The following is an 11634-nucleotide window of genomic DNA, read 5'->3' on the forward strand; positions in this document are numbered from 1 at the left end:
CGGCTGCTGCGGGCAGCCCGGAGATCTCCTGGGCGCTCCCGGACACGAGCCGCATTAACCACGATGATCCGACAAGGTAAAAAAGCCCCTCGTCGGTTTGCAGGCCCAGGAATGGGCTTTACGTGCCCGTCTTTATGCGATCATTTGCCAGTAGTACCTTTTGTGAAATTCAGTCAAGCAACACTTTTAAAGTACGAAAGTGGTCTTCCCCGATATTCCTTTAGCTCTTCGAAGTCTTTGGATATCTTTTATATAAAGATTTACTTCAAAGTATGATCTTACAGTTTTTTTACAGTAATAATAAAAAAGTGCACCTTACAGTAGGTGCACTGCAGGTTTTTTGATGGTAGTTCAGTCTGCTTAGGACCCTCTCAGAGCTTTATCATCCCATGCTGTTAAAGCTGACCTATACAGGTGCTGCTGGACAGCTTGGATCTGTAAGGAAGGAAGGACCATAACAGAAAAGAGCAGAACAGCAGGATATACTCTGCACATGTTCCTTTTCTCTGCTTATTCAGGTACATTAAGGGCTTGTTAGTTATAAAGTAGGTTCACAAAAACGTTCCTGGCTGTGAGAGTGTACGGCTTGTGCTGCACAGAATGCAGGCACACACAGTCTCTCACTAAAGGTTTTGTCCTTTTAAATTTAGATAGCTCAAACACTTGAATTTTCAAGTGCCAGTTTGGCAAATTGAGCATTTAATGGGACACCTGTGCACACAAAAATGAGCAATTCTTGTGTCCTGTGTTAAGAGAGCACATGTAGGCCACTGGCAGAAATGCCCCATACATCACAGATAAGTTCATTTTGTACCTAGTCCTGAGAACTAGAAGTATGAGTGCTTGTTTTAGTTCCTTCTCTTTGAAATAAATCAAACCCAGTAGTGCTAATCCTCCAAAGTTTGATTGGGGTTTTTTTCTCCATATAACTGCCAGAACAAGATCGTCTGCTTTTTGAATGTTTACTACTAATAGTATGTTTTTGTTCTTTCAAACCCTAACATCCTTTTCCTATTTGCTTGTCTTTACTATGCTATGGGCAGCAAGGTGGGAGAAGTACTTCTGTATTACTGTTATTGTGAGGTGAAGGATCCAGAGAAACTCTGTGCTTGGCAAAAGGCTCTGTGCCAGCATCTGCATCTCACTGGCAAGGTAAGGTTTTAAGCAATGAGTGTATTCTTTAGCAAAAAATCTTTGCTTACTGCAGGACAATGGGGCATGTGGAGAATTGGGTGTTTTGCACCAGAAGATGCTAATCTGTTACAACCCCATTAAGAGAGGTAGTCAGACTCTGTAAGGTATCTTTTAGAATTCTGCCCAAGAGCTAAGGCTATAAAGGAAAAAAAATACAGATAATCTTATATTTGTTTTGGTGCAGGGAACCCTTGGCTGTGCAACACCCAGCCAGCCTCTGATCCACACACAGTACATGGTGCAGGCCCTATTCTTGCAAAGGTTACCCCATTTCTGTCGTTTGAACCATTACACATGGAAGCAGAAGAACAAGTTCTTTTATCACTCCTGCTATCAAACAGAAAGTATATTCACGTGAGACCTCCCTGATGCACTTTTAGATAAAGGCAAGGAGACAGAGGTGGCATAATCACTGATGTCAACAGAGAGCTGCATGCAGGTGTCTCAGTTAGCATTACTAGGCTGGGTTTTATCCTGTGGCTAAAGGGTACTGCAGCACAACACAGCCTGAAGGCCAAGCTGGACATGCAGCACTGGTGTAGTGTGCAACTGGGCTTGCTCTGCTTCATGGTTACATGTATCCTAACTCCTAGGGGCACAGTGATCTTCCAGCCCAGTAACTACACCAACCTGTAATCCATACTGTCAGGAATTAGGTGAGAGCAACTGACATTTTAGACCACACCATGGGAGAGCAGTGCTCATTCCTGCACAGTCTTTGTTCTCCTCATTCCTGGCAGACCAAAAGGATGTGAGTTGCTTAACTAGCTGGCCTCTTGAGGCTGTGGGCAAAGATGAGTTTTAGCCTCATGAAGCTGATGTTACTGTGGGGAGAAGGAGGACAACTCAGAGGAGGAGACTCCTTTTGTTTTGTCTTTGACTTGTCTTCCTAAGTAGGTTCTTTCTATCTGCCCATGGTAGGCACCTTCCCTGTTGTACATCAGCACAGGAGATGTGGGGGTGAAATGTCCTGATGCATTCACTTCTTTTTCTGCTCAGCTCTCTTGCCTGGTGGTTGGTATTTTTCTCAAATTTCTTTTCCTTTCTTTTTTTTTTTTTATCTCATCTCTGAGGCAGGTACAGCATTGAGCTTCTTAAACACTTGGTTTTTTCCTTGCCTCTTATATTCAGTCTTCCCTCCCTCCCCCTACTTCAGAACTTTTGTTCATTTGTCAGTGCTGAAGATAAAATGACTCACCCTGAAGTTTAATATTAGATATGATATTATGCATATTCACATTTTCCTTTTAGCTGTGTGAGTCATGGGGCACAAGCCTATTGTTCTTACTGAGGCAGACTTCCAGTGGGAATTTTAATGCTGACTGCAGGATTTGCAGACAGCAATTTCTCTGTTTAGACAGCATTTCTGTTTATTGCACGGACTCTTCTGACCATCTTGTTATGATTCTTTTGAAATGGCTCAGAAGTGATTACTGGGGTTTTTTTTCCTATTTACTGTCTTCTTTATGTTCAACTTCAGTATAAACATATTTTCCTTCCTTATTCAGTAGTCTCTTTTCTGAACATATTCCTGTGCCTGCCTTTTTCATCCAGTCATATTTTACTAATTTCACTGTGATCTGCTTTGCTGTTTCTAAGGCTCAGCCCCAGCTTCTCCTCTTGCCTCCTAGGTACGAGTTGCTTCAGAAGGGATTAATGGGACAGTTGGTGGAAGTAAAGTAGCTACCAGTCTGTACATTGAAGTTATGCTTTCCCAGCCTCTGTTCAAAAACATTTTGTGTCAAGAGGATTTCAAGGTATGAAAAAATAATTTCTACCCAGACATTGTTAATGCAGGTCATTTAATTTTTAAGAAATAAGCACATTCTTCCTGACAGCATTAGCTCTGCTGTAGCACCTCTGCCAGCACTTACCTAAGCCAAGGGTTCTTAACCATACTTTGTTTAGATATCTCTGCTGGCTTTTGCCAGTGTTAGCAGTTATCATGAGCAGTGACAGCAGCTGCTACAAGCTTTGACAGCTATGGGTGCAGCTACAAAGCCCCCCATATAGGTGAATAAGGGAGAGTGCTTCAGCCCCATCATTCTTCAACAAGCATTTTCTCCAGCTTGAGTAGGCATCACGACATACTGTTAGGCAAGGAAAGTATTTCCACGCTGAACTCTTCACCCTGATTTGAGATCCTTGACTGGATGCCTACCGGTTTAGGTTCGCGGAGGCTTTGGTGTCTGCATAGGTGCATTGTCAATTCCCTGAACTGGATATCCTCTAGAGAAAACACACAGGCGCAGTCAAGAGGTTTCTTCCAACTCCACTTAGTACCTGGCTGGAGGCAGAGGTGCTAACTTATGCTTGTGCCTGAGCATATGTGCTGATGGCTGTCCTGAGATGGTGAAGGCAACTGTGGCTGGGCCACTCTGTGGCATCCTGGTAGGCTTTGGCTGCCCCAGCACTGTAGGTGCTGGTTTCTCTGTGAGGGAGGAAAGCTGTTGCTAAAGCAGAAGCTATTCTTCACACAGTTTTACTTGCAGGGAGAGCTATTTTTTTTTTTTTCATAAGCAACTAGACCGAAGGAGTCAGTGAAACTGTGAAACTCAAATTCCACATAGAGCTGCAGTGATGATTCAGTCTTAGCTTTTTAACTGTCTGTTGTGCTTGGCTGAATTTCAGGAGGAATTGCATTAGGTACAGTCATATGTAGATGCTAAAACAGAACAGGGATGGAATTTTACTCTGATCTTCAAACTCTCTGGGCATCAACCTTCATGCATGAATACATTACAGTATTTTCTGTATTTGCCTCAACCTCAGGATTTAAGTATGGATTTCAGCAGGAGAGACATTTCTTTCTCTCAACCACCAAGACATTTTCATGTTCTAATGAGTTGTAGAAATTAAAGTGAGTAGGTAATTTTAATCTTGACACCTGGCAAATGTTGGTGAATTGTTTTTGTGTTTGATTACGTAGAGCAGTGCAGGAGGAGCTCACTGTTTCCCAGACCTTCGAGTTGGAGTATTTAAAGAAATTGTACCTATGGGCATTGATCCAAAGATAGTGTCTTATAAAGAAACTGGTAAGTTTATTTGATGAAAACTAAAGCCTCTCACCCAAGTGAAGCGTAAGTGAAGAATAAAGGAATAAACGTTATACATTTCCCTCTGCACAATGGCCAGGACATGGGAGAAACAGATACTGATTTCTTACTGGTAGTCGAAAGCTACTAGTACAGAGAATTTGCTGACCCACATTTTAGTTTGCTAAGTGTTTAGCTGCCTCAGAAAACTTGATATTAAATATTAAATTCCCATTTTGTGGGAAACAGTTCAGATGACATCAAACCGTTACCTTGTTGTGGGACAGGGACATACCTTGGCTTTAGTTAAGGAGTAAGTCACTGGACATCTGCTACAGGCAGATGTAAGAGGAAACTACATATGATGGTTAGGAAAGACATTTCTATGCATGAATATATTCACATTTGTTGTAAGTATTCTGTAGGAGTTTGAGACTGCTCAGAAAAGAAATCATATAAAGAGCTCCAATGCTCTTGTTGGGGTTATCTTGCAGTAAGAGCCAAGCTGTATAAAAAGAGATTTTTCCGTGGAGTTGCCTTGTGGATCCGGTGGGCTCTGGTGTTGTGGATGCTGAGAGCTTTTTCTTTTTTAGAAAATGCTAGAATCACAGAAAAGCTTCCAGTTGAGTATATGCATGTTCCTGTGTTGTGGACTGCTGACTTGGCTCTGCTCGTTTTGAAGCCAAGCTCTTTTAGTGTCTTTTGCACTAAAGCAAAGCCAAGTTCTCCATGAGGTCAATGCCACTCCCCTAAAATAGACTGCATTTGTTTTGTGCTACCTGTAGCTGCTTAGCATTGATTATGCCTGATAAGATATTCCTGGCTGTGCAATTGCTATGAGGATGCTTATACAGGTGGTGAGCAGGAGCACAGCAAGTGGCAATTAACAGAGCAGTTTGGGCTTTTTTTTCCACTGAGAGGTTTTATTGGTGCCAAACTTCTACAGCATCTTTTTGTGGTTTTGGGAAAGGATTATTTTTTATCCCCATTATTTTGTAGTTTGTGGGATGTATGTTTGGATATATCTTTCCTTTTTTTTTCCCTTTTCCCTCCTATTTTACAGCATTTTATGGAGATGGTTCCTGTTACTCAACCAGGTTGCTTGTAGGGGGTTTTAAGATAAGGTAAAGGATTTTGCTGGGGGATTTTTTTTTTTGTTTTCATTACATTGGGAGTCTTAAGTCCTGAGCAACCTGAAAGCTGAGAAACTTTCTGTAAATTGAAGTTGTACTGAAGTTAATACGTCCTTATGGAAATTTTCTATTTTTATCAAGAAGAGTTTCACTTAAAAACTGCATTTCTGTGTGCTTCTGCACCTCCAAATATAACGACAGATAAGCAAAGGGTAGTGAAACATTTTTTACTCTCTCTTTTACAACAGTAAGAGGTGCCAGGAGGATGCAATAAAAGACTACAGAGACAGGCTTCTGCTGCTTCTTTGTCACGTGGGACAGTGTTGTGTTTTCTTTCATTTACCAATAGGAAGCCAAAGATGGATAAACTTGGCTGATTGAGTTGGGATGAAAAGGCTGTGAACAATCAAAAAAATCTTTTGTTTGGAAATCTGAGGATTGTCTGGATCAGTGAGATCAGATGTAACATTGTTTCGTAGTTCTGCTTCTCACTTTTCTTCTCCCTTTCTCTCCCTTATTTTTTTTTGTGTTAAAGGAATCCATTTATCCCCTCAGGAATTTCATAGAGAAGTAGAACAATATTTGTCTCAGGCCAGTCAAGGACAAAGCGATACCATCTTGCTGGATTGTAGGAACTTCTATGAAAGTAAAATAGTAAGTGTTGTTTGCCTGCTTCTTGCAATGCGTTGCAAGTGCTGTCCTGAAGCATGTACTGTTGTGAGGGTGTAACCTTAGAAGAGATGCCATGTTCCAGATTGACTGTAATGTGTACCAAGTTTAGTAGTGAATATTAGACACAATCAGTAGAGGACTTGCTCACAACTCAGCCTGGAGCTTGCCTGGCTAAGTGCTTGTACAGCTTGGCAGGAAGAACACAAAGTGATCCATACAACATTAGCAGTGAACGTTTCAAGTAAAAGTAGCATAATTTGTAAGGATGTTTTTCAGCATTTTTTGCCTTGTCCCATGTGTAAAAAAGAACAAGGGCATCCTGCTGTCACAACCACCACCCCTCTGCGTTGTGGTTTGTCCTCTCTCTGACAGTGCTGTTGTGCTTAGCTCAATCTTTTCTGTTTGGATGAGGAGACATGCTGTGTCCAGAATCCTCCTACAGTTTTTAATGTGTTTTAATGCATAAATGCATCTGAGTAGCTTCCTAAAACGGCTGCAGTGAGATGAGTGTTCCGGGCCAAACGTTTGTCACTTCCTCTAGTTTGAAGCACAGACCTTACCAGTAACACTGCTTGTAACCAGTTGCATGGCCATCTGTTGTTATTGCAGGGACAGTTCCAGGGCTGTCTGGCTCCAGATATCAGGAAGTTCAGCTATTTTCCCATCTACATAGATGAAAACCTGGAGCTTTTCAAAGACAAGCGTGTCCTGATGTACTGCACAGGAGGGATTCGTTGTGAAAGAGGCTCTGCTTACCTAAGGAGCAAGGTAAGATGTTGTTCTGAGGCACAAGTGTCGGGGAGTTAAGACTGCTCTAAAGGCCCCTGTCTGTTGTTTTGCTGATAAATTCTTACTGTGCACGAACTACCTAAAGCACAGGTGGGGAAATAAATGCCTGTAACTCATGCTTGCCTCGTGCTGTCTCTCAAGGATGTGGATAGTTTAATGCAGCTCAGTATAATCTGCATGGTCTAGTGTCACAGCAGTGATTGCTCTGTGAAAATAATTATATAAGCCATTTGTTGATAAGAGGTATTTTTATGTCCACTGTTAGGAGTGTTTTAGGAGGGCTTGAGAGCATTCTGCAGTGTTTCCACAGACTCTGTCTAGGTTATGCTCTGTGGTCATTACTGCACAGCTTGAGCATTTCAGAGTGACGAAAATCAGCCAGTCAGTGCTTTCCCAGTGTTGTGGAATTAAATCCAGCACATTGCATTGTTCTAATTGTGCTTTCCATCCCACTCTTCCTGGATCCTTCCCTCAAGGATCAAGGGAACAGAACACATAGATGTTCTCCAGAGACTTAAACCTTGTTTGTTTTTTCTCTGCTGCATCAATGTGAACCCTGAGAAATTCTGCTTCTGATAGCAGTTAACTACATAAAAACAGAATAAGCGGCAGTTCATGGAGGTTTAAAAGCATTTGATCTGTGATGCAGCAAACCTCCCTCAGGTGAGGAGGTTACCAGCTTCTTTTGGCTGGTAATGCCCAGCCGGGTTCATGTCAGCAAACCAACGTTGTGGAGCTGCCCAGTAGTCCCTGATGGCATTGCCTAGAGTTGTGGGTGCACGTGGTGCCATCTGATGGTCACTGGGAAGCTGCTGCTTTTCACTGACCCCTGGCATTCACGACATTTGCTTTGGGAACTCTGGCACACCACCACTGCTGCGGTCTCCTTCAGCTTTTCTGCTAATATGCTTTAAACAGGCAGTGTGCAGAGAGGTTTACCAGCTAAAAGGTGGAATTCACAAGTACCTGGAAGAGTTTCCAGATGGATTCTACAGGGGGAAGCTGTTTGTATTTGATGATCGTTACGCCATTTGTTCCAATGAAGATATCATCTCAGGTAGGACTAGATAACGTAAGTGCAGAAGGCTGGGAAGCTATTGCAATCACTTCCAGAGGTGTGCAGGACAGGGACAGCCAAACTGGTCTACATAGTTCTTCCTCATACTTGGTTTGATCTTTTAGTGCTATCACTTTTCATGATGACTATAAACTCTACGGCTTTAACACATAAAACAGAAATGAGAGGAAAGCAGGTCACTAAAAAGAGTTCACTAAAACCAGAGCAGTGAAAGGAAGTATTCCCTGCAGAACAGCTGCTGTTATGAACCATCTGCACTTATGGAGAGATATATGTCAAGCACCACTGCTGTTGTTACCTGCTTGTTGCCCACAGTGCTGATCAGACTGTGGTTGGCCAAATGACCCAAGTTTTAAGTAGTTCTTGTGCTGCCAGCAGTTCTCTGCTCCAGTAATTTCACAGAATATCAACACAGGCTATCAGGCACTGCAAGAGTAGTGGCACTGTGCACTACAGCACTTTGTTATTTTCATGCTTTAAAGTTTTCTGTAGCTGGTAGAATTTCAGTGACCTCTAGTAGAAGTTGTTAAGAACATAGCTTGGTCTTCTGGCTGGGATTGCTCTTCAGTTACTGCAGATGAAATGATCTGCTATCTTTTTTTTTTTTTTTTTTAGGAAGCTGTGCTGTTTTTTTCTCTGAGTTAGTAATTTTTCAAGCATAACTTCTCATTCCTCTGCTGCAATTAGTGTATACATCTTGAGGGAGCCTGACTTGGTGTAGAAACAGGACACACTCTGGACACATCACAGCCATCCCTCCAGAAGTTTCAAAGGGAAGTGTGGTGGTGCAGCTAAATTGGGCTGTAGCTTTCAGTTGGACAGTTAAAAATTCTGATGTTGTGGAAGGACTCCACCAGGACTGCAAATGACACCCTGAACAAGCCATTGCTTTTAGATGGAAGGAAGTTCCATGGCACCCCTTCCCCAGAGGCAACATTTCTGTGTACTGGCTTAGTTACCACCTGCATATCTTTCTTCTTCTCTTGGCATTAAGAACATTAAGAATCTTTAAATCTGTCTATTCAGAACTAGAGGAAGGACTAGTGAGTACTTTCCTCTTTTCCTGAGAGAAAACAGTCCTAAGTTTTTCACATCAAAAACAGAAGTTTGAAAATTAACTAGATTCTAGAAGATCAAGCTAAGCAGGACTTAAAAAACCTGGAAGACAATAGATAGCCACTTAAATGAGAGCTGGCAGCCCCCTGGTGCCATAGCAAGCTCTCTTCGAGGAGAACAGCCTTAGCAGTGTGGGTGTTAACTTTTTCTTTTCCTCCTCCCTCCAGCATGCAGATACTGTGGGGCGCTGTGGGACCAGTATAAACTTTGTTCGAGCCAGCACTGCCGGCAGCTTGTCCTGACATGTCCAAGTTGTTGCAACAAAGGTCTTACAGCTTGCTGTCCTGTTTGTCAAGAGAAGGAGCTCAAGGTGACTTCAAGGGCTTCAGGACAGACACTTAAGGAGGAATGTGAATGCACAAGGAGACGTCCAAGGGTACCTATCGAACGGGTCTCACAAAGGATGCTGGACACAGGAAAAGATTAAGCTGTTTCATTGGCTGATCTGACGCGTGCTGATGTGAAGGGCTTCTATAACCAGATCCCTATCTGTTAATCAGTTAGGTTTGGGAATCATGAAAATGTGTTGGCTTGGAAAGTCTTGTTCATATGCTGCCTTTAAACCTAGAGTATGCCCTGAAAACCATCCATTACTTGCCTGTATATTACCAGAGTGCCCAACGCGCCACCAGCACTGCAGGATTCCTCTCCCTGGGGACAGCCTTGTAGTGTGGCCTTTACCATGGGGATTTTGGAGCAGAGTATCTGCAGTGTGACAGAGCTGCTCACAATTCAAAAGAAACTTAAGGGACATAAGAACAATTCTGTTCTTTTCTTCCTGCATGGATATCAATCTGTCTGACCTCTCCAGTGATCATGCATTTGCTCCAACAGCTGGTATTAGGGTGTGCAAACAGCAGATTTGGTGTGGGTATATACCTAGATTACAGCTGAAGATATTTTCCATGTGCATGCCACCTCCTGCATCTCTTACTTTAGACCAGTGAGAAGCAAGGGGTAGTTACCTGAAGTCGCTGACTTAACTCTTGTGTAAAACTGGCTGAAGGCAGCATAACTCCTTCAGCCAGTCCTCCTCTTGTAACTGGAGCAAAGGCCCGGAGATAGTCTGCCCAGCAATACTTGTGTGATCTGTAGGATGAACAGCAAAAGCCATCCTCATTCCAATGCTCAGTCTCCCTGGGAACTGTTGTTTCCTTCAACTTGTCAGTATATGAAATATTCAGGGCTCGGCTCTGCTTGCACTGAAAAAAACCTGACAGCTTGAAGCACTTTGAAACAAGCACACAAAAAGGGAAGCACAGAGACTGTCAAAATACTGGCATTATGGCACTGAAAGTGATGCATGTGGGCATGAATGTCAGCAACAGCTATAAGGAGGTTGCAGGATCCCTTATCCAGGTTAAATAATTCAAGATCTGGGGAGCATTTGTGTTTTTTAAACATGGGCTGAGTTTTTTAAAAGCTGCAAGATATTTATGCAATTTCCAGCACCTGTTAGTGGAGAAATTGTCTTTGAATTTGAAAGAACCTACAGCAAATGAGCTCAAAATACTTTCCCACATGCTGCTTTGTGTGCCTGATGCTGTACAATGTACAGAAAGGATTTATTAATAGTGTAGATGTGTCTTGACTGAAAAATGTCTTTGAAACGCACTGTCATTCTGGGAACTAAACAGCAGTTAGTCATTTGGGGTTTTTGAACTGGCAACTGCTTTTAAAAGCAAGAAAACAGTTCACAGTTCTGCAGTTGCTTAATAGCAGTTAGGGCTATGTTGTTTTCATACAGATTGTAACTTTCTCCCATGGTGCTATTAATTCAGTAAGGCCTCAAGTTGGCTTGACTAGCAACTTAGATACATGGAAATTGGTTCCATGGCAAGCGTTTCTTCTTGTTTCCAGTATTGCCATGGTGAAATAATGGTTCAGCAACTGTCTTTTTGACAATTCCTTTAAGGAGGCCAAACTTTGAATCTTAGGAATATTTCCTTTGAGAATCTTTCGAGGATAGCATTTAATAGTAAATCTGTGAAAACTCCCAGCAGTAGACACCTTCAGCAGAAGTCTAAGCAGTACCAATGTTTCCCTGACATCTTGCCTCCCAGTCTTTGCTGGCCTGTTAACCTCTGTGGTTTTGAGAGCTGGAGTATTTGTGGAGAAGCATGCAAGCTGTACTTGCAGGTCTGGTCTAGAGCACTGATGGGGAGTGTTCCAGGTTGCATGGTATGCTCTTCTGGTGTTAGGCTAAAAAGAAACACAGTTTTGTAATTCAGTCTGTCAGCAGGTCTGAGACACTGTAATCAGTTCGTAAGGCTGTTTCAATATCACCAGTACAGAATGGCAACAACTAGATTTTATATGTAAACTTTTGAAACATCCACGATGATAAATAAGCTTTAATGCTTCCATTAGAATTTTTTTAAGTACTGCACAAATACACTTCACCTGTTGTGTTGGATGTGCTTGATTCTGCCAAGGTAAATGCTGAAGCCAAGCCAGTCTGCCACATGGTAGACCTGGCTACAAGGTACAATTCTGCTGAGAGCTCCTGGCAGCTGGAGATTCTACCTCAAAGGCAGAGGTGAGCCATGAGGCCTCTTCTGGTCCTTGCTGTCCTAAGGCAAGGAAGGAGAAGGGTTTGAGATGTGTAGATGGAGTC

The 11634-nt window shown here is 42.5% G+C and overlaps 1 protein-coding gene across 1 annotated transcript; it reads left to right on the plus strand.

Annotated features, from left to right (window-relative positions):
* Nucleotides 1-2: 2 nt before the first annotated feature.
* TSTD2 (thiosulfate sulfurtransferase like domain containing 2) lies at nt 3-10616 on the plus strand (the record flags this gene model as incomplete). Its single annotated transcript, XM_029965449.1, has 8 exons — nt 3-76; nt 1044-1152; nt 2826-2951; nt 4124-4229; nt 5898-6016; nt 6644-6802; nt 7742-7880; nt 9185-10616. Coding segments are annotated over 8 exons (1092 nt in total), but the record flags the coding sequence as incomplete, so codon positions are not given.
* Nucleotides 10617-11634: the final 1018 nt, after the last annotated feature.

Source organism: Manacus vitellinus, unplaced genomic scaffold, assembly GCF_001715985.3.
Source record: "Manacus vitellinus isolate BGI_N305 unplaced genomic scaffold, ASM171598v3 scaffold_9_pilon, whole genome shotgun sequence".
In the NCBI taxonomy this organism is placed as follows: Eukaryota; Metazoa; Chordata; class Aves; order Passeriformes; family Pipridae; genus Manacus; species Manacus vitellinus.